Source organism: Pseudophryne corroboree, chromosome 11 (assembly GCF_028390025.1).
Source record: "Pseudophryne corroboree isolate aPseCor3 chromosome 11, aPseCor3.hap2, whole genome shotgun sequence".
In the NCBI taxonomy this organism is placed as follows: domain Eukaryota; kingdom Metazoa; phylum Chordata; class Amphibia; order Anura; family Myobatrachidae; genus Pseudophryne; species Pseudophryne corroboree.
Genome location: NC_086454.1, coordinates 307,997,349 through 308,023,599, shown reverse-complemented (window position 1 = coordinate 308,023,599; position 26,251 = coordinate 307,997,349). Strand labels below are relative to the sequence as shown.

Here is a 26,251-nt window from a genome sequence, read left to right as displayed (position 1 = left end):
CACCACCGTGGGAAGCAGACATGGGTGGCCACGCTCACTTATTGAGGGGTACAAGCACATACAGATAGGACCACACAACGCCAATTAGCACTGTCGGACCGCGGACTTTGCGACTTAGCCACACCGAACATCCCGCCAGAGACTCTCTTAATAGATGGGTCTTATTCCCAACGCTAATGCCACATAAGTACAATGCAGGGGCACCCCGACCACTGAGGCTGGCATTTCATATACTTCTGTGTGCGACTCAGTCACTAATCTGGGTACATAAAGCAAATGGCCGAGTTCCCACACGGGCGAACGCACCATGCCACGTACTCTGCGAATTGATACCACTTCCTGTGCGTCACACGTACTAGCGTCCCCGGTACACTGTGCGCGACTTTATATGTGGCTATATGTAGTAACAAGTATGAAAGCCTGGGATTTGCTACCCGTGGCGGGGGGCTCTAAGTCACTCCAAGTGCCTAGGTGACACATTTATATGGTCACATCAGCAGAACACAATCCCAGTCACTAATTAATATTTTTTTTTTAAACAAAATTCCAAAATCTGAACACAAATGAAGACACCTGTGTAATCAGAGCCTCTCTGTCTGGGGAGACCGCAACTTGCGCACAGCTGGACAGCCTCGGGCTGCCTGTCCCTGCCCAAGTGCAGCGAGGCATTCCGCACTGGAGTTCCGGCACTGTGCGCCTGATGGGGTCACTGGTTCTACGTTCCCAGGAATATTGGGTGTCGCCATATTACGGCTGGTTCCACTGTGTTTAGGTGATGGGGGCACATTAATATTTCCTTCCCCAAACAGGAAGAGAGGATATAACTGGAAGCACAATGTCATTTTCCCTACATCATGGGTTAGTGCTATTCTGTGCAACTCTAACCTCACATCAGCATTACAGACTGGACTGTCTGTTCCTCCACCACGAAATGTGCTGGACTTTCCACTAGGCACATGAGGCACGTGCCTAGGGGTGACACTTGCTGGGGGAGGGCGGCACAGAATGCTCACTTGCATCGGTGCCCTCCTAGGCTGATGGCAGGACCATTCTTTTTTTGTTTTCGTCATTAAGACTTATTTTTTTTATTCTGTAACTGGTGAGGGAGGAGGGGGAAACAGTCAGTAAGTTATGGTGGTGGAAGGGGGGTGAGGTTGGTACTGCTCCGGCAGTCGGGAAACCCCAACATAAAGGGGGGTGACCGATAATGTTGTGTCTAGGGCCGCCTGATGCCTAAATTCGCCCCTGCCACTAGGAGGCAGCATGACCCAAGTCTGAGGATTTACCTAACTCCTCCCAGCACTGGTCACACCTGATAGCAGGAGCAGGGATGGCCAAGAGTGGGTTAGTCATCATGTACACCGGGGATGGGGAACCTTCGGTCCTCCAGCTGTTGTTGAACTATACATCCCAGCATGCCCTGCAACAGTTTTAGCATGGCCAAATAGCAAAACCGTAGCAAGGCATGCTGGTATGTGTAGTTCAACAACACCTGGAGGGCCGAAGGTTCCCCATCCCTGATGTACACCATTAGTGGTTAACCCCCAATGGAATGAAACGAAAGACAGGAAACAATCTATGGTTTCACCACCGATGGTAATGTCTAATCCATTATTCACTGGGCCAATCGCAGGTCACCTTAGGGGCGTCTGTGTCTCCAGTGTAGTAGGGAATATAGATTGTAAGCTCCATGGTACAGGAATGGCCAGCGCTGCGATATGGGTGCTTAATATAAATAATGGTTAATAAATACATCTATATCACAACCTCGTTAGACACCAGGATATGTTAGCACCAGCAGGCGATCGGTTACAAACTACAACCTCCTTAGGTATCCAACTATAGAGCAAAAGTAAGAAAGAAACACAATACTGTTGTGGCAGGGGCCAACAAGGACTTCAACCAATTCCCAGAAGAGGCTCAGAGAAACTATACATTGGGTTGGGCAACGTGACTGTGCAACTACAAGTACCAGCATGCTCTGCCAGCCAATACCAGACCACCTCTGTCCCATATATTGTAAATTAAATTAGTAAATACCCACAGTCCTCTACAGCAGAGGAGAGAACCGTGGTATCTAAAGCTGCTGTAGGACTACAACTCCCAGCATGCTTTGCTGTAGTGATTACCTGTAGAATTTTTATTCCACGGCAGCTCAGTCATCAGCTCCAGGTAGTTCCTGGTTAAGGCGTACTCGGGCATGGACTGCGGCATCTTCTTCAGCCTGGAAGAGCAGAGGATCACATGTGATAGAGGAGAACAGACGGATGGTCAAAGAGCCAATGAGAAAATGCCACTGCACGAGTTCCTCACCTCTTCATCTCCTTCACGCAGACCTTCAGCGCTGGCTCGGGCATGTTACAGGACTTGATCTTCCTCTCCAGCATGATCATGTCATCTGAGTCATCGTCCTCATCCTCAGCGTTCTCCAAAGTAAACGCTTTACCGGAGATCCCGCCGAGCCGCCTCAGGGGGCGAATAGCTACCACCTAGAGAGGAATGAGGAAATTTAGCGCAACAGGGCATAGTTACATAGTTATTGATGTTGAAAAAAGACAAAAATAAGATTTTACTTACCGATAAATCTATTTCTCGGAGTCCGTAGTGGATGCTGGGGTTCCTGAAAGGACCATGGGGAATAGCGGCTCCGCAGGAGACAGGGCACAAAAAGTAAAGCTTTTCCAGATCAGGTGGTGTGCACTGGCTCCTCCCCCTATGACCCTCCTCCAGACTCCAGTTAGGTACTGTGCCCGGACGAGCGTACACAATAAGGGAGGATTTTGAATCCCGGGTAAGACTCATACCAGCCACACCAATCACACCGTACAACTTGTGATCTAAACCCAGTTAACAGTATGATAACAGCGGAGCCTCTGAAAGATGGCTTCCTTCAACAATAACCCGAATTAGTTAACAATAACTATGTACAATTATTGCAGATAATCCGCACTTGGGATGGGCGCCCAGCATCCACTACGGACTCCGAGAAATAGATTTATCGGTAAGTAAAATCTTATTTTCTCTATCGTCCTAGTGGATGCTGGGGTTCCTGAAAGGACCATGGGGATTATACCAAAGCTCCCAAACGGGCGGGAGAGTGCGGATGACTCTGCAGCACCGAATGAGAGAACTCCAGGTCCTCCTTAGCCAGAGTATCAAATTTGTAAAATTTTACAAACGTGTTCTCCCCTGACCACGTAGCTGCTCGGCAAAGTTGTAATGCCGAGACCCCTCGGGCAGCCGCCCAAGATGAGCCCACCTTCCTTGTGGAGTGGGCCTTTACAGATTTAGGCTGTGGCAGGCCTGCCACAGAATGTGCAAGTTGGATTGTGCTACAGATCCAACGAGCAATCGTCTGCTTAGACGCAGGAGCACCCATCTTGTTGGGTGCATACAATATAAACAACGAGTCAGATTTTCTGACTCCAGCTGTCCTTGCAATATATATTTTTAATGCTCTGACAACGTCCAGTAACTTGGAGTCCTCCAAGTCACTTGTAGCCGCAGGCACTACAATAGGCTGGTTCAGATGAAATGCTGACACCACCTTAGGGAGAAAATGCGGACGAGTCCGCAGTTCTGCCCTGTCCGAATGGAAAATCAGATATGGGCTTTTGTAAGATAAAGCTGCCAGTTCTGACACTCTCCTGGCCGAAGCCAGGGCTAGAAGCATGGTCACTTTCCATGTGAGATATTTCAAATCCACCTTCTTTAGTGGTTCAAACCAATGAGATTTTAGAAAGTCCAAAACCACATTGAGATCCCACGGTGCCACTGGAGGCACCACAGGAGGCTGTATATGTAGCACTCCCTTAACAAAGGTCTGGACTTCAGGGACTGAAGCCAATTCTTTTTGAAAGAAAATTGACAGGGCCGAAATTTGAACCTTAATAGATCCCAATTTGAGACCCATAGACAATCCTGATTGCAGGAAATGTAGGAATCGACCCAGTTGAAATTCCTCCGTCGGAGCACTCCGATCTTCGCACCACGCAACATATTTTCGCCAAATTCGGTGATAATGTTGCACGGTTACTTCCTTCCTTGCTTTAATCAAAGTAGGAATGACTTCTTCCGGCATGCCTTTTTCCTTTAGGATCCGGCGTTCAACCGCCATGCCGTCAAACGCAGCCGCGGTAAGTCTTGAAACAGACAGGGACCCTGCTGAAGCAAGTCCCTCCTTAGAGGTAGAGGCCACGGATCTTCCGTGATCATCTCTTGAAGTTCCGGGTACCAAGTCCTTCTTGGCCAATCCGGAACCACTAGTATCGTCCTTACGCCTCTTTGCGGTATAATTCTCAATACTTTTGGTATGAGAGGCAGAGGAGGAAACACATCCGACTGGTACACCCAAGGCGTTACCAGCGCGTCCACAGCTATTGCCTGCGGATCTCTTGACCTGGCGCAATACCTGTCCAGTTTTTTGTTGAGGCGAGACGCCATCATGTCCACCATTGGTCTTTCCCAACGGGTTACCAGCAAGTGGAAGACTTCTGGATGAAGTCCCCACTCTCCCGGGTGAAGATCGTGTCTGCTGAGGAAGTCTGCTTCCCAGTTGTCCACTCCCGGGATGAACACTGCTGACAGTGCTATCACATGATTCTCTGCCCAGCGAAGAATCCTTGCAGCTTCTGCCATTGCACTCCTGCTTCTTGTGCCGCCCTGTCTGTTCACATGGGCGACTGCCGTGATGTTGTCCGACTGGATCAACACCGGTTTTCCCTGAAGCAGAGGTTCTGCCTGGCTTAGAGCATTGTATATTGCTCTTAGTTCCAGAATGTTTATGTGAAGAGACGTTTCCAGGCTCGTCCATACTCCCTGGAAGTTTCTTCCTTGTGTGACTGCTCCCCAGCCTCTCAGGCTGGCGTCCGTGGTCACCAGGATCCAATCCTGTATGCCGAATCTGCGGCCCTCCAATAGATGAGCACTCTGCAACCACCACAGAAGAGACACCCTTGTCCTTGGAGACAGGGTTATCCGCAGGTGCATCTGAGGATGCGACCCTGACCATTTGTCCAACAGATCCCTTTGGAAAATTCTTGCGTGGAATCTGCCGAATGGAATTGCTTCGTAAGAAGCCACCATTTTTCCCAGGACTCTTGTGCATTGATGTACAGACACCTTTCCTGGTTTTAGGAGGTTCCTGACAAGCTCGGATAACTCCTTGGCTTTTTCCTCCGGGAGAAAAACCTTTTTCTGAACCGTGTCCAGAATCATCCCTAGGAACAGCAGACGAGTTGTCGGCATTAACTGGGATTTTGGAATATTCAGAATCCACCCGTGCTGTTTTAGCACTTCTTGCGACAGTGCTAATCCCATCTCTAGCTGTTCTCTGGACCTTGCCCTTATTAGGAGATCGTCCAAGTATGGGATAATTAATATGCCTTTTCTTCGAAGAAGAATCATCATCTCGGCCATTACCTTTGTAAAGACCCGAGGTGCCGTGGGCAATCCGAACGGCAGCGTCTGAAACTGATAGTGACAGTTTTGTACAACGAACCTGAGGTACCCCTGGTGTGAGGGGTAAATTGGAACGTGGAGATACGCATCCTTGATGTCCAAGGATACCATAAAGTCCCCCTCTTCCAGGTTCGCTATCACTGCTCTGAGTGACTCCATCTTGAACTTGAACTTCTTTATGTACAGGTTCAAGGACTTCAGATTTAGAATAGGCCTTACCGAGCCATCCGGCTTCGGTACCACAAAAAGAGTGGAATAATACCCCTTCCCTTGTTGTAGAAGAGGTACCTTGACTATCACCTGCTGAGAGTACAGCTTGTGAATGGCTTCCAAAACCGTCTCCCTTTCGGAGGGGGACGTTGGTAAAGCAGACTTCAGGAAACGGCGAGGTGGATCTGTCTCTAATTCCAACCTGTACCCCTGAGATATTATCTGCAGGATCCAGGGATCTACCTGCGAGTGAGCCCACTGCGCGCTGTAATTTTTGAGACGACCACCCACCGTCCCCGAGTCCGCTTGAGAAGCCCCAGCGTCATGCTGAGGCTTTTGTAGAAGCCGGGGAAGGCTTCTGTTCCTGGGAAGGAGCTGCCTGTTGCTGTCTCTTCCCTCGACCTCTGCCTCGTGGCAGATATGAATAGCCCTTTGCTCTCTTATTTTTAAAGGAACGAAAGGGCTGCGGTTGAAAAGTCGGTGCCTTTTTCTGTTGGGGAGTGACTTGAGGTAGAAAGGTGGATTTCCCGGCTGTAGCCGTGGCCACCAAATCTGATAGACCGACTCCAAATAACTCCTCCCCTTTATACGGCAAAACTTCCATATGTCGTTTTGAATCCGCATCGCCTGTCCACTGTCGCGTCCATAAAGCTCTTCTGGCCGAAATGGACATAGCACTTACCCGTGATGCCAGTGTGCAGATATCCCTCTGTGCATCACGCATATAAAGAAATGCATCCTTTATTTGTTCTAACGACAGTAAAATATTGTCCCTGTCCAGGGTATCAATATTTTCAATCAGGGACTCTGACCAAACTACCCCAGCACTGCACATCCAGGCAGTCGCTATAGCTGGTCGTAGTATAACACCTGCATGTGTGTATATACTTTTTTGGATATTTTCCATCCTCCTATCTGATGGATCTTTAAGTGCGGCCGTCTCAGGAGAGGGTAACGCCACTTGTTTAGATAAGCGTGTTAGCGCCTTGTCCACCCTAGGAGGTGTTTCCCAGCGCTCCCTAACCTCTGGCGGGAAAGGGTATAATGCCAATAATTTCTTTGAAATTATCAGCTTTTTATCAGGGGCAACCCACGCTTCATTACACACGTCATTTAATTCTTCTGATTCAGGAAAAACTATAGGTAGTTTTTTCACACCCCACATAATACCCTGTTTAGTGGTACCTGTAGTATCAGCTAAATGTAACGCCTCCTTCATTGCCAAAATCATATAACGTGTGGCCCTACTGGAAAATACGGTTGATTCGTCACCGTCACCACTGGAGTCAGTGCCTGTGTCTGGGTCTGTGTCGACCGACTGAGGCAAAGGGCGTTTCACAGCCCCGGACGGTGTTTGAGTCGCCTGGACAGGCACTAATTGATTGTCCGGCCGTCTCATGTCGTCAAACGACTGCTTTAGCGTGTTGACACTATCCCGTAGTTCCATAAATAAAGGCATCCATTCTGGTGTCGACTCCCTAGGGGGTGACATCCTCATATTTGGCAATTGCTCCGCCTCCACACCAATATCGTCCTCATACATGTCGACACACACGTACCGACACACAGCAGACACACAGGGAATGCTCCTAACGAAGACAGGACCCACTAGCCCTTTGGGGAGACAGAGGGAGAGTTTGCCAGCACACACCAAAAGCGCTATATATAACAGGGATAGCCTTATAATAAGTGCTCCCTTATAGCTGCTTTATATATATCAAAATATCGCCATAAATTTGCCCCCCCTCTCTGTTTTACCCTGTTTCTGTAGTGCAGTGCAGGGGAGAGACCTGGGAGCCGTCCTGACCAGCGGAGCTGTGAGAGGAAATGGCGCCGTGTGCTGAGGAGATAGGCCCCGCCCCTTTTCCGGCGGGCTCGTCTCCCGCTATTTAGTGAATCCAGGCAGGGGTTAAATATCTCCATATAGCCTCTGGGGGCTATATGTGAGGTATTTTTAGCCTTTATATAGGTTACATTTGCCTCCCAGGGCGCCCCCCCCCAGCGCCCTGCACCCTCAGTGACTGCGTGTGAAGTGTGCTGAGAGGAAAATGGCGCACAGCTGCAGTGCTGTGCGCTACCTTTAGAAGACTGCAGGAGTCTTCAGCCGCCGATTCTGGACCTCTTCTGACTTCAGCATCTGCAAGGGGGCCGGCGGCGCGGCTCCGGTGACCATCCAGGCTGTACCTGTGATCGTCCCTCTGGAGCTGATGTCCAGTAGCCAAGAAGCCAATCCATCCTGCACGCAGGTGAGTTCACTTCTTCTCCCCTCAGTCCCTCGTTGCAGTGATCCTGTTGCCAGCAGGACTCACTGTAAAATAAAAAACCTAAGCTAAACTTTTTCTAAGCAGCTCTTTAGGAGAGCCACCTAGATTGCACCCTTCTCGGCCGGGCACAAAAATCTAACTGGAGTCTGGAGGAGGGTCATAGGGGGAGGAGCCAGTGCACACCACCTGATCTGGAAAAGCTTTACTTTTTGTGCCCCGTCTCCTGCGGAGCCGCTATTCCCCATGGTCCTTTCAGGAACCCCAGCATCCACTAGGACGATAGAGAAATGTCCATCGAGTTCAACCTATATTATAATTTTTTATGTTAATTAAATGCTGTATCCCTGGATATTTTTTTCCGCTAGGAATTTATCTAATCCATTTTTAAACTTATTGATTGAGTCCACCATTACTAAACTTCTCTGTCAGAGAATTCCAAATCCTTACTGCTCTTACTGTGAAGAACCCTTTTCTCCATCGTGTATGGAATTTTTTTTCTTCTAACCTCAGGGGGTGTCCTCGTGTCCTGTGTAGTGTTTTATTGGTAAACAAATAGTTTGATAAGTCCTTGTATTGTCCCTTAATGTATTTATAAATATTAATATTGTCCCCTCTCATATTGTCCCCTCTCAGTTGCCTCTTTTCCAGTGTAAACATATCTAACCTTTTAAGTCTTTCCTCATAATCCAGTGCCTCTAACCCCTTAACTAGTTTGATGGCTCGCCTCTGAACCCTTTCGAGTTCCAAGATATCTTTTTTTATAGTGCGGTGCCCAGAACTGTACACAATATTCCAGGTGTGGCTGCACCAATGATTTATACAGTGGCAGGATTACACTCTCTCATCCGTTGTCTCCATACCCCGTTTAATGCATGCTAACACCTTATTAGCTTTTGTTGCTGCATTTTGACACCGCGTACTGCTACCAAGTTTATTATCGATTAGCACACCCAAATCCTTTTCAACTATGGTTATACCTTCATTTTCCCCATTTAGTTTATAGGCATCTGCAAGTGGAAGCCATATGGAAAGGCATCAGGCAATGATCACACTGATGAATGTAATAGGTATAACAAGAGATCAGAATCTCTCCTAAAACATGATGCAATTGGGTCCCGGTGATCTAGTTTCAATATATAACCCTTAGCCTAAGTCTAATAATTTGCTAGATACACTCTTTCAGATAATGAGACAGATGTATTAACCTGGAGAAGGCATAAGGAAGTGACAAACCAGTGATATGTGCAAGGTGATAAAGGCACCAGCCAATCAGCTCCAATATGTAAATTAACAATTAGGATCTGATTGGCTGGTGCCTTTATCACCTTGCACATATCACTGGTTTATCACTTCCTTATGCCTTCTCCAGGTTAATGCATCTGCCCCAATGTATCATAAGCCCAGTACCCACGGTCCGATGCAGGAGAGATGTGTGCTGAGCGAACCGCTCAGCACACATCTCTCCTGCCGCTCAGCACAGCGCGATCTGTGCTGAGCGTGCGGGGGGAGACGGGGGGGCCGCTCACTTCACCCAGCGGGTGAAGTGAGCGACCCGCTAGATTGGCCTGCATGCAGGCCAATCTAGCAGCAGCGATAGCGATGAGGGGGCTACACATGGAGCGATCATGCTGATATTCTAAGTAATCTAGTCAGATTGCTTAGAATATCGCTCCGCGAGTACCCCCCTTAACTCTTATCACAAAGATTTCTAATTTTTAGTAGTCAATCCAATTAGGTGTGAATTAGGTGTGAGTTTCCGTTTTCTCTGCAAATTCGCATTCTGCAATCCAATTAAAACTCGCACTGAAGCAGGCAGAGTAAAACGCATATATTTCTGTTCGCACCACACCGACGGTGAGAGATGGTAGGGAAATTCCTTGTTTTAAGGTTAAAATCTCAGACGCCGTGCAGAACCCCTAATGACTAATTAGGCATATTGTAAATTTCCAATTAACTTAATTAGTCCAATAATTACATGTCATTTTTTGGAGTTTAAAAGAAAAAAAATATTAAAATTCAATAGCGCAAAATCAACTTTTTTTTTTTGCTTTTTGCACACCAAATATAATTGAATTATTATTTTTTTTTAAATAACTACTAGCATTTTTTTTAAAGTCACCTCAAAGTACCCATGAAGCATCTTTTTCTCTACTTTTTTTTAATTGTAGTTTCGAGTGCGCATACTGCGAATAGGCATTTTTAATTGGACTGGAGAATTCTCAGGAGCGCCCCTTCAAGCGAATGTCTGCGAGATTTCTAAAACATCACAACTCACACCTAATTGGATTGCCTATAGCAACCAATCCGATTCTATTATCTTCTAGAAGCAGCTAGATAAATGTTAAGTAGAATCTGATTGGTTGCTATGAGCAATATCACCAGTTCTAATAAAAGAAAAAAAAAACTCCCACCTTAGTAAATTTACCCCATAGTGTACACAAAAATCACCTGCTTCATTTCAGTAATGCAAATCTGCACTAATCAGATCTTATGGTGTTGGATTTGTGATGTAGAGGTAGGGTCAGAGAAACGCATTCAGACAGGGACATGCAGGCGACTGGCAAATGGTATTAGCTCAATCAGCGCACTGCACCCCAGGACACTGACTGGCGCCCCCATACCGGAACGCACCTTTGCACTCTGTGTTGCTGCACTTGAATAAAATCAAACCCAGGACACTGACTGGCGCCCCCATACCGGAACGCACCTTTGCACTCTGTGTTGCTGCACTTGAATAAAATCAAATTAACATTTTCCTAAATTACAGGGGGTGCCTCATTATTATGTGCTCCATTACCCCATGTGAGCCTCTGACCCTCCCCACATTGCCCATGTGTGCCTCTGACCCCCCAGCCTTACCTGCTCTGTGGCACGACAAGAGAGACGATTTTCACTAACTAGCCAACTGACGTGACAGTGAGATGATTCATAGCCTATGTTACTCGGAGGATCTCAAGAACAATTTAGTAAAAAACCGATCAAAATCGATTCAGTAGATCTCGAGGTTATTCCAAACATACAAACGAGCTTTTGGGACTGGGGGGCCCTAACATACCCTTTTGTCATCATCTATTTTGGGGTTCCGGGTTTTGTGCAGCAGTTTTAACCCTTCGATCTGCCGCAGCAGCAGTGGAATGGTCACTTTGAACCTTTCTTCCATCCCAACAGCGTCCAGAATCTGAGAAGAAGAAACACAGAAGAGAACAGCGGTCAGAGGCGTCCATGGAGAGAGTGCTGCGAGCGGTCAGAGGTGCGGTTATGTAGTACAAGGCTCAGGAAAAGGTGTACTCACGTAACAACAATCCGTACATATTATAATGAGTAAGTGCTATGAGGTCAGAGAAATAGTCTTCAGTCCTTACCTGCAGCTTTTCCTGATTGGTGGTCCGGATTATGGATGTCAGGACGTCGGGCAGTAGTTCTCTGGGAAGATTATTCAATAACCGCTTCAGTTTAGCGACTGCAGGCACCGAATTATCCAACATATCAACCAGCTAAAATGGACAATAAATAAAATCAGTCACAAATGATTAGTCCTGCCAGCGACAGTATATACTGTATACTCAAGTCCAACTTATATCAACAGACCAAAATCCAGAGTCCGTCGGATCCGGGATCATCAATGCGGTTTTAAGCAGAACCATTCATTCCGAGGAAAGGACCCAGGATTTAGGTCTGATATTACCATGCCAACCTGGGTAGTGTGTCGGTGTGAATAGGGTGAAGCCGGGTTTCACATAATTAGCGAAATCCGGATAGAGTAACATGGTTAGCGAAATCCGGGTAGAGTAACATGGTTAGCGAAATCCAGGTAGAGTAACATGGGTCCTCCTTTCACACCGCAGCCAACCAGGATCAATCCCGGGAATAACCATGCTCCCTGGGGCAACCCGGGTCGTGTGTCAGTGTAAAAGGGTCGACCCGGATTGTCCCGGCAATATCCAATATCAAACATGCGTTTTAAAAGGGATATTACTGACATATAACATTAGCTATATAATAAAACTGCGTCCTGCTAAAAATGATATCACATTGGAATGCACTGACAGTTTGTCTGACCTCGGGCCCCTCCCACCAATGTTGATGGACAGGAAATAGAATGGGGGCAGGACCAGGATAAAGTGGAGAGATAAGAGGTGAGGAGCAGAGAAAGAGAGAGCGAGGGAGGTGGGGTGGAGAGGATGATGGAAAAAATAAGAATTTACTTACCGATAATTCTATTTCTCGTAGTCCGTAGTGGATGCTGGGGACTCCGTCAGGACCATGGGGAATAGCGGCTCCGCAGGAGACAGGGCACAAAAGTAAAAGCTTTAGGATCAGGTGGTGTGCACTGGCTCCTCCCCCTATGACCCTCCTCCAAGCCTCAGTTAGGATACTGTGCCCGGACGAGCGTACACAATAAGGAAGGATTTTGAATCCCGGGTAAGACTCATACCAGCCACACCAATCACACTGTACAACCTGTGATCTGAACCCAGTTAACAGCATGATAACAGCGGAGCCTCTGAAAAGATGGCTCACAACAATAATAACCCGATTTTTGTAACAATAACTATGTACAAGTATTGCAGACAATCCGCACTTGGGATGGGCGCCCAGCATCCACTACGGACTACGAGAAATAGAATTATCGGTAAGTAAATTCTTATTTTCTCTGACGTCCTAAGTGGATGCTGGGGACTCCGTCAGGACCATGGGGATTATACCAAAGCTCCCAAACGGGCGGGAGAGTGCGGATGACTCTGCAGCACCGAGTGAGAGAACTCCAGGTCCTCCTCAGCCAGGGTGTGCCCCTGACCAAGTAGCAGCTCGGCAAAGTTGTAAAGCCGAGACCCCTCGGGCAGCCGCCCAAGATGAGCCCACCTTCCTTGTGGAATGGGCATTTACATATTTTGGCTGTGGTAGGCCTGCCACAGAATGTGCAAGCTGAATTGTACTACACATCCAACTAGCAATCGTCTGCTTAGAAGCAAGAGCACCCAGTTTGTTGGGTGCATACAGGATAACAGCAAGTCAGTTTTCCTGACTCCAGCCGTCCTGGAAACCTATATTTTCAGGGCCCTGACAACATCTAGCAACTTGGAGTCCTCCAAGTCCCTAGTAGCCGCAGGTACCACAATAAGCTGGTTCAGGTGAAACGCTGACACCACCTTAGGGAGAAACTGGGGACGAGTCCGCAGCTCTGCCATGTCCGAATGGACAATCAGATATGGGCTTTTGTGAGACAAAGCCGCCAATTCTGACACTCGCCTGGCCGAGGCCAGGGCCAACATCAAGGTCACTTTCCATGTGAGATATTTCAAAACCACAGATTTGAGCGGTTTAAACCAATGTGATTTGAGGAATCCCAGAACTACGTTGAGATCCCACAGTGCCACTGGAGGCACAAAAAGGGGGTTGTATATGCAGTACTCCCTTGACAAACTTCTGGACTTCAGGAACTGAAGCCAATTCTTTCTGGAAGAAAATCGACAGGGCCGAAATTTGAACCTTAATGGACCCCAATTTGAGGCCCATAGACACTCCTGTTTGCAGGAAATGCAGGAATCGACCGAGTTGAAATTTCTTCGTGGGGCCTTCCTGGCCTTACACCACGCAACATATTTTTGCCACATGTGGTGATAATGTTGTGCGGTCACCTCCTTCCTGGCTTTGACCAGGGTAGGAATGACCTCTTCCGGAATGCCTTTTTCCCTTAGGATCCGGCGTTCAACCGCCATGCCGTCAAACGCAGTCGCGGTAAGTCTTGGAACAGACATGGTACTTGCTGAAGCAAGTCCCTTCTTAGCGGCAGAGGCCATGAGTCCTCTGTGAGCATCTCTTGAAGTTCCGGGTACCAAGTCCTTCTTGGCCAATCCGGAGCCACGAGTATAGTTCTTACTCCTCTACGTCTTATAATTCTCAGTACCTTAGGTATGAGAAGCAGAGGAGGGAACACATACACCGACTGGTACACCCACGGTGTTACCAGAACGTCCACAGCTATTGCCTGAGGGTCTCTTGACCTGGCGCAATACCTGTCCAGTTTTTTGTTCAGGCGGGACGCCATCATGTCCACCTTTGGTCTTTCCCAACGGTTCACAATCATGTGGAAGACTTCCCGATGAAGTCCCCACTCTCCCGGGTGGAGGTCGTGCTGAGGAAGTCTGCTTCCCAGTTGTCCACTCCCGGAATGAAAACTGCTGACAGTGCTATCACATGATTTTCCGCCCAGCGAAGAATCCTTGCAGTTTCTGCCATTGTCCTCCTGCTTCTTGTGCCGCCCTGTCTGTTTACGTGGGCGACTGCCGTGATGTTGTCCCACTGGATCAATACCGGCTGACCTTGAAGCAGAGGTCTTGCTAAGCTTAGAGCATTGTAAAATGCTCTTAGCTCCAGTATATTTATGTGGAGAGAAGTCTCCAGACTTGATCACACTCCCTGGAAATTTTTTCCTTGTGTGACTGCTCCCCAGCCTTTTAGGCTGGCATCCGTGGTCACCAGGACCCAGTCCTGAATGCCGAATCTGTGGCCCTTTAGTAGATGAGTACTCTGCAGCCACCACAGAAGAGACACCCTTGTCCTTGGAGACAGGGTTATCCGCTGATGCATCTGAAGATGCGATCCGGACCATTTTTCCAGCAGATCCCACTGAAAAGTTCTTGCGTGAAATCTGCCGAATGGAATCGCTTCGTAAGAAGCCACCATTTTTCCCAGGACCCTTGTGCAATGATGCACTGACACTTTTCCTGGTTTTAGGAGGTTCCTGACTAGCTCGGATAACTCCCTGGCTTTCTCCTCCGGGAGAAACACCTTTTTCTGGACTGTGTCCAGAATCATTCCTAGGAACATCAGACGTGTCGTCGGAGACAGCTGCGGTTTTGGAATATTTAGAATCCACCCGTGCTGTCGTAGAACTACTTGAGATAGTGCTACTCCGACCTCCAACTGTTCTCTGGACCTTGCCCTTATCAGGAGATCGTCCAAGTAAGGGATAATTAAGACGCCTTTTCTTTGAAGAAGAATCATCATTTCGGCCATTACCTTGGTAAAGACCCGGGGTGCCGTGGACAATCCAAACGGCAGCGTCTGAAACTGATAGTGACAGTTTTGTACCACGAACCTGAGGTACCCTTGGTGAGAAGGGCAAATTGGGACATGGAGGTAAGCATCCTTGATGTCCAGGGACACCATATAGTCCCCTTCTTCCTGGTTCACTATCACTGCTCTGAGTGACTCCATCTTGATTTGAACCTTTGTATGTAAGTGTTCAAATATTTCAGATTTAGAATAGGTCTCACCGAGCCGTCTGGCTTCAGTACCACAATATAGTGTGGAATAATACCCCTTTCCTTGTTGTAGGAGGGGTACTTTGAATATCACCTGCTGGGAATACAGCTTGTGAATTGTTTCCAATACTGCCTCCCTGTCGGAGGAAGACGTTGGTAAAGCAAACTTCAGGAACCTGCGAGGGGGAGACGTCTCGAATTTCCAATCTGTACCCCTGGGATACTACTTGTAGGATCCAGGGGTCCACTTGCGAGTAAGCCCACTGCGTGCTGAAACTCTTGAGACGACCCCCCACCGCACCTGTTTTTACGGCCCCAGCGTCATGCTGAGGACTTGGCAGAAGCGGTGGAAGGCTTCTGTTCCTGGGAATGGGCTGCCTGCTGCAGTCTTCTTCCCTTATGGGGACGAAAGGACTGAGGCTGAAAAGACGATGTCTTTTTCTGCTGACATGTGACTTGGGGTAAAAAAGGTGGATTTTCCAGCTGTTGCCGTGGCCACCAGATCCGATGGACCGACCCCAAATAACTCCTCCCCTTTATACGGCAATACTTCCATGTGCCGTTTGGAATCTGCATCACCTGACCACTGTCGTGTCCATAAACATCTTCTGGCAGATATGGACATCGCACTTACTCTTGATGCCAGAGTGCAAATATCCCTCTGTGCATCTCGCATATATAGAAATGCATCCTTTAAATGCTCTATAGTCAATAAAATACTGTCCCCTGTCAAGGGTATCAATATTTCCAGTCAGGGAATCCGACCAAGCCACCCCAGCGCTGCCCATCCAGGCTGAGGCGATCGCTGGTCACAGTATAACACCAGTATGTGTGTATATACTTTTTAGGATATTTTCCAGCCTCCTATCAGTTGGCTCCTTGAGGGCGGCCGTATCTGGAGACGGTAACGCCACTTGTTTTGATAAGCGTGTGAGCGCCTTATCCACCCTAAGGGGTGTTTCCCAACGCGCCATAACTTCTGGCGGGAAAGGGTATACCGCCAATAATTTTTTATCGGGGGAAACCCACGCATCATCACACACTTCATTTAATTTATCTGATTCAGGAAAAACCACATGTAGTTTTTTCACACTCCACATAATACCCTTTTTTGTGGTACTTGTAGTATCAGAAATATGTAACATCTCCTTCATTGCCCTTAACAAGTAACGTGTGGCCCTAAAGGAAAATACGTTTGTTTCTTCACCGTCGACACTGGAGTCAGTGTCCGTGTCTGTGTCGACCGACTGAGGTAAAAGGACGTTTTAACGCCCCTGACGGTGTTTTAGACGCCTGGACAGGTACTAATTGGTTTGCCGGCCGTCTCATGTCGTCAACCGACCTTGCAGCGTGTTGACATTATCACGTAATTCCTTAAATAAGCCATCCATTCCGGTGTCGACTCCCTAGAGAGTGACATCACCATTACAGGCAATTGCTCCGCCTCCTCACCAACATCGTCCTCATACATGTCGACACACACGTACCGACACACAGCACACACACAGGGAATGCTCTGATAGAGGACAGGACCCCACTAGCCCTTTGGGGAGACAGAGGGAGAGTTTGCCAGCACACACCAAAAACGCTATAATTATACAGGGACAACCTTTATATAAGTGTTTTTCCCTTATAGCATTTTAATATATATAGTCATATCGCCAAATAAGTGCCCCCCCCTCTCTGTTTTAACCCTGTTTCTGTAGTGCAGTGCAGGGGAGAGCCTGGGAGCCTTCCCACCAGCATTTCTGTGAGGGAAAATGGCGCTGTGTGCTGAGGAGAATAGGCCCCGCCCCCTTTTCGGCGGGCTTCTTCTCCCGTTTTTCTGAGACCTGGCAGGGGTTAAATACATCCATATAGCCCCCAGGGGCTATATGTGATGTATTTTTAGCCAGAATAAGGTACTATCATTGCTGCCCAGGGCGCCCCCCCCAACGCCCTGCACCCTCAGTGACCGCTGCTATGAAGTGTGCTGACAACAATGGCGCACAGCTGCAGTGCTGTGCGCTACCTTATGAAGACTGAAAAGTCTTCTGCCGCCGGTTTCTGGACCTCTTCACTTTTCGGCATCTGCAAGGGGGTCGGCGGCGCGGCTCCGGGACGAACCCCAGGGTGAGACCTGTGTTCCGACTCCCTCTGGAGCTAATGGTGTCCAGTAGCCTAAGAAGCCAATCCATCCTGCACGCAGGTGAGTTCACTTCTCTCCCCTAAGTCCCTCGATGCAGTGAGCCTGTTGCCAGCAGGACTCACTGAAAATAAAAAAACCTAACAAAACTTTTACTCTAAGCAGCTCTTTAGGAGAGCCACCTAGATTGCACCCTTCTCGGCCGGGCACAAAAATCTAACTGAGGCTTGGAGGAGGGTCATAGGGGGAGGAGCCAGTGCACACCACCTGATCCTAAAGCTTTTACTTTTGTGCCCTGTCTCCTGCGGAGCCGCTATTCCCCATGGTCCTGACGGAGTCCCCAGCATCCACTTAGGACGTCAGAGAAATGGGGATTTTTGTTTACTTACCGTAAAATCTCTTTCTCTGAGTCCATCTAGGGGACGCTGCGCCGTTACTTGTGGGTTAGAGGTGTGTGGTAGTGGAGTTTGGCACAGAATCTATCTAAAGCTGACTCCTCCCCCCTCTAACCCCTCCCATCTCCTTTCTGCTCAGCCATCACTCAGTTTTAGTTTTGTGCCTGTGGAGTACAGACACAGTTTTTATTTCTCCTAGATTTTTTCTTTTCTTTTATTATTTTATTTACTATTTACAAGATACCTAGTCCCTGTTTACAGGTGACAGGTATAAATGGAACAAGGATGCTGTCGAAAAGGGCCACCATACCTTGGTCACTGGGGCCTTTTTATTCACTAAAAAAGCGGCAGATCAAGGTACTGGACAGCCACAATCTGTCACTGACAGTATTGGGCTGTCCCCAACTTCTTTTCTTATTTTATTTATTATTTTTACCTACCAATCCCCCCCCCCCCCCCGGCGCACGCCCGCCAGCCAGCCAGCTGGAGCTGTACCGGAGACCTGTCCCCTACACCCGCAGTGAGAGTGTCTGAAGGGTTGTGGGGACGGACGGAGATCCCGGACATAGGCCGCCGCGACAGCCGCTGTGCTTAGCGACGCGCGGCGGCCCGAACTTCCGGTCTGACGCGTGGTGACAGCGGGAGCGCAGGGACGGCTTCCCGCCCTGCTCTGCCCGCGCGCGCCACTTTGCCTGACGCCATCTTCCCTAGCTGAAGCAGGGGGACGCTGTGCAGAGCAAGGAGCCTTCCAGGGGGAGAAATTATTTACAAACCGCAAGTATAGAGGGGGCTAATCCAAGGGGGGGGATTACAGTCAGCCCTATTGGGACACAGATCACTAGTCAGAATTTTATGATACTTTTCTTTAGTACACAATTTCAGAATAAGAAAAATGACTAGTAAACCGGACAAACCTACAAAGGGCAAAACGGCCTCAGTAGTTTATTTTTCCTGCTCTCAGTGTGGCTCAAAGCTAGCTAAGGGTAGTACTGACGCAGGTACCCTATGTACTTCATGCTCTGGTACATCAGTGACAGATCAGCGGGGAGGTTCCACAGATCAGCCGATGCCCCCATGGGTTAAGAACATGGTGGATGCCATTTCAGATTTGCGTCAGTCTAGAGAGACTGAATCTGATCGGACTCAGGTGGAGCCTTTATGGGCCCAAAATATGGGCAAGTGTCTCACTGATTTAACTCAGTCCTTAAATAAGTTTGTAAATGCTGCCAGCAGTTCGACTGCTACTAAGCGATCGCAGCCGTTACCCGCTATAGCGTTTCCAGGAGAGGAGGCGGACTCTCTGTCATCTCCTTTGGAGGAGGGGGAGGTAGATCCTGAATGGGATGAAGTTTCGGCTTGGGAGGATGAGGAACCTTCTACTAGTTCAGGTGTTAGATTGTTAATAGAAGCCATTCGTCAGACTCTTAATATTCAGGACGCGGCGGTGGAGGAAACTCCTTCCCCCTTTTTCAAACGACAGAAGAGACAGGTTACTGCCTTCCCTTCTTATTCTCACTTTGCGGATATTTTAAAAGAACCCTGGCTTAAACCGGATTCTCGTTTTCAGGCGCCTAAAAAGTTAAAATTTCTATATCCTTTTACGGAGGAAGATACAAAATTCTGGGAGACGGCCCCAAAGGTAGACGCTCCTATTTCACATCTGGCAAAAGCTACGGTTATTCCGTCGGTACAGTCTGTGACCTTAAAAGACACTACCGATAGGAAGATAGAAGCATTACTAAAATCTATGTTTTCTTTATCAGGTGTTTCCCTCCGTCCAGTGCTGGCGAGTGCCTGGGTACTTAAGGCCGTGGATGAATGGCTTGCACAGGTGCTATCTGGAATGCAGTCGGACGATCCGTCGGAAGCCATTCAATTAGCGGAACAGATTTCGGAGGCGCTCACTTATGTGGGTAAAGCCTTGTTGGATTCGGTTGCGCTACAGTCCCGGGTTTCAGCCTTGACAGTATCCGCAAGACGCTCTTTGTGGCTTAGAGTTTGGAATGCTGATTCTGACTCAAAGCAAACATTGACGGCAGTGCCTTTTGAAGGTGAGTTTCTTTTTGGATCAGAGTTAAAGAAGATTATTTCAGATACTACTGGAGGAAAGAGCCCTTTCCTTCCATCTGCACCTCACAAACCAAAACCTACAAGGTTTCGGTCCTTTCGTACACAGGGCAGAGGTAGTTTCCAATCCTTTCGTGCTTCCTCCAGATTTCCAAGACGGGGGTCTTTCAGAGGAAGAGGATCCCAGGCTATTCGCAGACCGGCCAGTAAGCCTGCCGACAAACCTGAGGCATGACGCCTCAGGTCTCCTGGAGGGATCGATGAAGGTTGGGGCCCGGTTACTTCAGTTCAGGAAAGTGTGGCTCCTATCGAAACCGGATCGGTGGGTAATGGGGGTCATATCCAGAGGATATATGTTGGATTTCGAAGAGACAGTCCCAACCCGACTATTCATAACGCCTCTCCCAGACGATCCCTCCAGACGTCAAGCTCTTCTTCAGGCAATCACAACCCTCTTACGAAATGGAGTAATCATTCCGGTTCCCTCTCATCAGAGGGGTCGGGGTTTTTACTCAAGTCTTTTTCTCGTGAACAAGCCGGATGGTTCGTTTCGGCCCATTCTGAATCTGAAGGCTCTCAACCCGTATCTCTCAACCCAAAAATTCAAGATGGAATCCATTCGCTCAATTATCGCCGCCATGAAGCCAGGGGAATATTTGGCTTCAATAGACATAAAAGACGCCTACTTACATGTCCCGATTTGGGTAGGACATCAGTCTCTGCTGAGATTTGCAGTCGGCCCGGAGCATTTTCAGTTTCAAGCTCTTCCCTTTGGTCTCTCTACGGCTCCCCGGGTTTTTACAAAGGTCATAGGCCATGTAGTCGCAGTTCTTCGTTGCCAAGGGGTCAACATCACTCCATATTTGGACGACCTGTTGGTCAAGGCACCGTCAGCGGAGATTCTCACTCAGAACCTGCATCTAACGATGGAGACTCTACAGTCGTTCGGGTGGATAATCAACTTTCCAAAGTCATCTCTACTCCCTTCCCAGAAAATGATTTTTCTGGGACTTTTATTCGACACCAACAGGGAGAAGGTGTTTCTTCCTGCGGACAAGATTCAGGATCTGCAGTCCAGAATCCGAACCCTGTTACACTTACCAGTAGTGTCGGTCCTCAGATGTATGCAGGTGTTGGGCAAGATGGTATCCTCTTTCGAGGCAGTTCCATATGCCAGATTTCATGCCCGACCTCTTCAAACTCAGATTCTCAACTGTTGGACTCGGACGGAACTACGTCTCGAATTGCAGTTGATCCGCTTGTCGGTAAAGACTCGTCAGTCTCTTCACTGGTGGCTTCACACTCACAATTTGAAAAAGGGTGCACCGTTCACGATCTGGTCTTGGATGATGGTCACCACGGACGCAAGCCTCAGTGGTTGGGGGGCAGTGTTCCAGACTCATCACTTCCAAGGACGCTGGAACAATCAGGAGTCAAAATTACAAATCAACATTCTGGAACTAAGGGCGATTCGGTATGCACTCCTTCACATTCAGACCATGGTACAGGGTCAACCAGTTCGTGTGCAGTCCGACAATGCCACCGCAGTGGCTTACATCAACAAACAGGGAGGAACTCGCAGCTGGTCCGCAATGAGAGAAGTCGCTCAGATTCTCGCGTGGGCGGAACGTTGGGTTCCTGTGATCTCCGCAATTCACATTCCAGGAGTCGAGAACTGGGAAGCAGACTTTTTGAGTCGTCACACGATTCATCCGGGAGAATGGGAACTTCATCAAGAAGTGTTTCTCTCTCTAGTGGACCGATGGGGAATGCCAGACGTAGACCTGATGGCGTCTCGCCTCAACGCGAAACTTCCTCACTACGGCGCAAGGACTCAAGATCCACAGGCATTCCTGATCGATGCTCTAACTGCTCCATGGCAGTTTCAACTGGGGTATGTGTTTCCGCCAATCCCACTGATCCCGCGTCTACTTCAACGCATTCGGCGAGAGGGTCTCGCAGTGATTCTGGTGGCTCCAGATTGGCCGCGTCGACAGTGGTACACTCTTCTGCGCAGTATGGTTGTCGGAGACCCCTTTCGCCTACCTCTGCGACCAGATCTTCTTCTTCAAGGACCTTGTCGCCACCCAGATTTACATCGAATGGCTTTGACGGCTTGGCTCTTGAATCCAAGATTTTAAAGGCAAAAGGTCTTTCTCGATCGGTTGTTCAGACGATGATTCGAGCTAGGAAACCGGTGACTTCTGGCATTTACCATAGGGTATGGCGTATTTACATTGCTTGGTGCGAACAACGGAGCCTAACTCCGCATTTGTTTAGACTACCTCGCCTGCTCTCTTTCCTTCAGGAGGGTCTCGATAAGGGCCTAAAGCTTTCTTCACTAAAAGGTCAGGTTTCAGCTTTGTCGGTTCTTTTTCAGAAGAAGCTAGCGATTATTCCAGAGGTTCAAACATTCCTGCAGGGAGTACTTCGGATTCAACCACCTTTTGTCCCTCCGGTTCCTCCCTGGGATTTAAACTTGGTCCTTACGGCTCTTCAAACCTCTCCATTTGAACCTTTGGAATCGGTGGAACTACGTTATCTGACGCAAAAAGTTGTTTTTCTGTTGGCTATTGCCTCAGCTAGACGGGTATCTGAGTTGGCGGCCCTTTCTTGCAGACCCCCCTTGTTAGTGTTTCATGAGAACCGGGTGGTTCTACGGACTAAGCCTTCTTTCCTTCCAAAGGTTGTTTCAACATTCCATTTAAATCAGGACATTGTCCTTCCGGCTTTTACTCCGACATCTCCTCCTGGGGAGGACTCTCATTTGGCTCTCCTGGATGTGGTTCGAGCCTTACGTATCTATTTGTCTCGCACAGAGTCATTCCGTCGTACGGATAACTTGCTGGTTTTGATTGATGCTCCGAAACGAGGTTGGCCGGCCTCCAAAAATACTGTGGCCCGTTGGATAACTTCGGCCATAAGACAGGCTTACGTGTCTTCTCATGTTTCGGTTCCTGACTCAATTAGGGCTCATTCGACTAGAGCTGTTGGAGCCTCTTGGGCTGTTCGCGGTGGTGCATCTGTTGAGCAACTGTGCAGGGCGGCGACCTGGTCGTCAGTTCATACTTTCACAAAGTTTTATCGTTTTCATACTTTTGGTTTGGAGACTGCCTCTGTTGGGCGTCGTATATTAAAGACGGCTATGCCGTCACCGTCTCCCTCCTCTCATTAGCTTGCTTTGGGAAATCCCACAAGTAACGGCGCAACGTCCCCCAGATGGATGACAGAGAAATGGGGATTTTTGTTTACTTACCGTAAAATCTCTTTCTCTGAGTCCATCTGGGGGACGCTGCGATCCCTCCCATGGTTTTGTCTGGTTTAATTGGTTAGTTTTTTTGTTCTGTTTTATCTCCTTTGGCTTGGCTAAACGTTAACTGAGTGATGGCTGAGCAGGAAGGAGATGGGAGGGGTTAGAGGGGGGAGGAGTCAGCTTTAGATAGATTCTGTGCCAAACTCCACTACCACACACCTCTAACCCACAAGTAACGGCGCAACGTCCCCCAGATGGATGACAGAGAAATAATACAAATAAAAGCGAGGCCACCCCAGGCATTATAGCAGAGACAGTTCTGTAGAATACACAATATAGTGCATATGCACACTGCTACAGCAGGATATTTACATTCCCGTTATGTATCATGCACATAATACTAGAATAAATATCAGGTAAATATTATACGGTCACAAGATCAGTAACTGATGTAATAGCCTTTGTATGAGATATGTCAGATGTACACAACATTGCTCATTTTAAACCCTAATACTTTATCTTAAGAAGAATTCGCACAGCACTGGAATTTAATGCAGAATAGAATTTAAATTTTCATGACAATTCACCTATTTAGCAAGATTTGCTGCTATATTCCTGACTGCAGTATGTATGTCCTCAGCCGATGATATGGACAAGGCTGGATGAATCAGGTACATTAGTAGATGGCCGGATTACGTCAGTGGCCGCCAATCTACGGGGCTAAACCAGACAGTGATAATGACGCTCAGTCCTAACAGTGATCCCTCCTCTGTGAGACCGCAACATCTGTCTATCCCAGGCAGCGACGTCACTGGTGGGTGCCGCCGACTGTCAAATATAGCACCCCGTTTATAGGAGGCCATTGGTAGATTGCCTCAAAATCTCGGGTTTATGCACATGAACACACATCAACCCAGTATTTTGGTATATCTGAATGCAAACGACCCTGCTCCTCAGGGGCGTAGGGAGGGTGGTTCCGGTGGAGTTCGAGCTCTAGGCGCCCAAGACAGTACAGGGCGCCGCAGCTCGACTCCGCCGGAACCTCCGCCTGGCCGCACGGACCTCGCAGATGTCATTCACTGACAGCTGCGAGCCTGAGCAGCGTCAGCTCTCTCCCTCCCTCCCCTCCACCCCTCCGTGCTCTGTGATGCACGGGCGTCTGACGTCATGACGTCAGACGGGTGGAGACGCGCCGCAGCCAGACTGCACAGGACTGCGGAGACGGAGCAGCAGGAGCGGGGCAGGTGAGTATTGTTTTTTTCTTTTTCTTTTGTATGTGTAAGCGGCGCTACCAGGGGGCACAACTACTGTGGGCAAATCTACAGGGGGCACAACTACTGTGGGCAAATCTACACGGGGCACAACTACTGGGGGCAAATCTACAGGGGGCACAACTACTGGAGGAAAATCTACAGGGGGCAAATCTACGGGGGGGGGGGAATCTACAGGGGGCAAATCTACTGAGGGTACAGCTACAGGGAGCAAATTTACAGGGGGCTCAGCTACAGGGGCACAACTACTGGGGCCAAATCTACGGGGGGCAAATTTACAGGGGGCTCAGCTACAGGGGGCAAATCTACAGGGGCACAGCTACATGGGGCAAATCTACAGCTGGCACAACTACTCGGGGCACAACTACTGGGTTCATAACTACAGGCGGCATAACTGTGGCCATGCCCCTTCCCTATGAAGCCACGCTCCTTTTTCTATTACGTCCTTGAGGATGTTGGGGACACCAAAAGAACCATGGGATATAGACGGATCCGCAGGAGACATGGGCACTTTAAGGATACTCATTACCAATTTCAGACATTGCCGTTTGACCTGGCCACAGCTCCTAGGACTTTCACAAAAGTTATGGTAGAACTGATGGTTCTCCTCAGAAAAAGAGGAGTTACAATTATCCCGTACTTGGACGATCTCCTGATAAAGGCGAGGTCCAAGGAAAAACTGGTACAGGACATTGCACTGTCTCTGTCGCTTCTACAACAGCACGGCTGGCTCTTGAACCTGCCAAAATCACACTTAATTCCAACAACCCGGTTGGCATTTTTGGGTATGATTCTGGACACGGTCCAGCTGAGAGTGTTCCTCCCTCCGGAGAAAGCACTGGAAATTCAGAGTTTGGTAAAACTCATTCTGAAACCACCAACTGTCTCCATTCATCAATGCATTCGATTGCTGGGGAAGATGGTGGCGGCATACGAGGCCCTCCAATTCGGGAGGTTCCATGCCAGAGTGTTTCAGTGGGACCTGTTGGACAAATGGTCCGGATCCCACCTTCATATGCACCGGAGGATAGTTCTATCCCCAAACACCAGAATCTCACTCCTGTGGTGGCTACACAGCTCTCACCTCTTAGAAGGACGCAGATTCGGGATCCAAGACTGGATCCTAGTGACCACGGATGCAAGTCTCCGGGGTTGGGGGGCAGTCACACAAGGGGTGACCTTCCAAGGAAGATGGTCAAGTCAGGAAACTCTTCTTCACATAAACGTGCTGGAGTTGAGGGCCATTTACAATGGCCTTCTACAAGCGGAGCATCTTCTTCGGAACCGGCCTGTCCTGATCCAAGCGGACAATGTGACAGCAGTAGCGTACATAAACCGCCAAGGCGGCACAAAGAGCAGAACAGCAATGGCAGAAGCCACAAAGATTCTTCGCTGGGCAGAGACTCGGGTAAGCGCTCTGTCGGCAATTTTCCTTCCGGGAGCGGACAACTGGGAAGCAGACTTCCTCAGCAGACACGATCTACATCCAGGAGAGTGGAGCCTCCATCAGGAGGTCTTCTCCCTACTAACGAATCTATGGGGGGTTCCCCACATAGACATGATGGTGTCCCGCCACAACAAAAACTACTAAAGTATTGTTCCTGGTCCAGGGACCCTCAGGCGGCGGCAGTGGATGCACTGACGTCACCTTAGTGTATCCGTCGGTGTACGTTTTCCCTCCGCTTCCTCTCATTCCAAAGGTTCTGAGAATCCTAAGAAAATCACAGATTGCAGCGCTCCTTGTAGTTCCAGACTGGCCAAGGAGAATTTGGTACCTGGATCTTCAGGAGTTGTTAGTCGAAGATCCATGTCCTCTTCCTCTTCGCGAGGATCTGCTGTGGCAGGGGCCGTTCGTCTATCAAGACTTGCAGCGGCTACGTTTGACGGCATGGCGGTTAAACGCCAGATTTTAGCCCGTAAGGGTATTCCCGATTAAGT

General features: G+C 48.7%; 1 protein-coding gene across 1 annotated transcript in view; it reads right to left on the bottom strand.

The window, feature by feature from the left end:
- Positions 1–26,251, bottom strand: part of LONP2 (lon peptidase 2, peroxisomal) — a 167,940-nt gene that overhangs the window by 125,281 nt on the left and 16,408 nt on the right. The window contains exons 3-6 of the mRNA XM_063945578.1: positions 11,297–11,428; positions 10,990–11,112; positions 2,314–2,489; positions 2,130–2,224 (exon numbers count right to left, since the gene is read on the bottom strand). Of these exons, the coding sequence (XP_063801648.1) occupies positions 2,130–2,224; positions 2,314–2,489; positions 10,990–11,112; positions 11,297–11,428 (526 nt within the window). The remainder of the gene's footprint in view (positions 1–2,129; positions 2,225–2,313; positions 2,490–10,989; positions 11,113–11,296; positions 11,429–26,251) is intronic.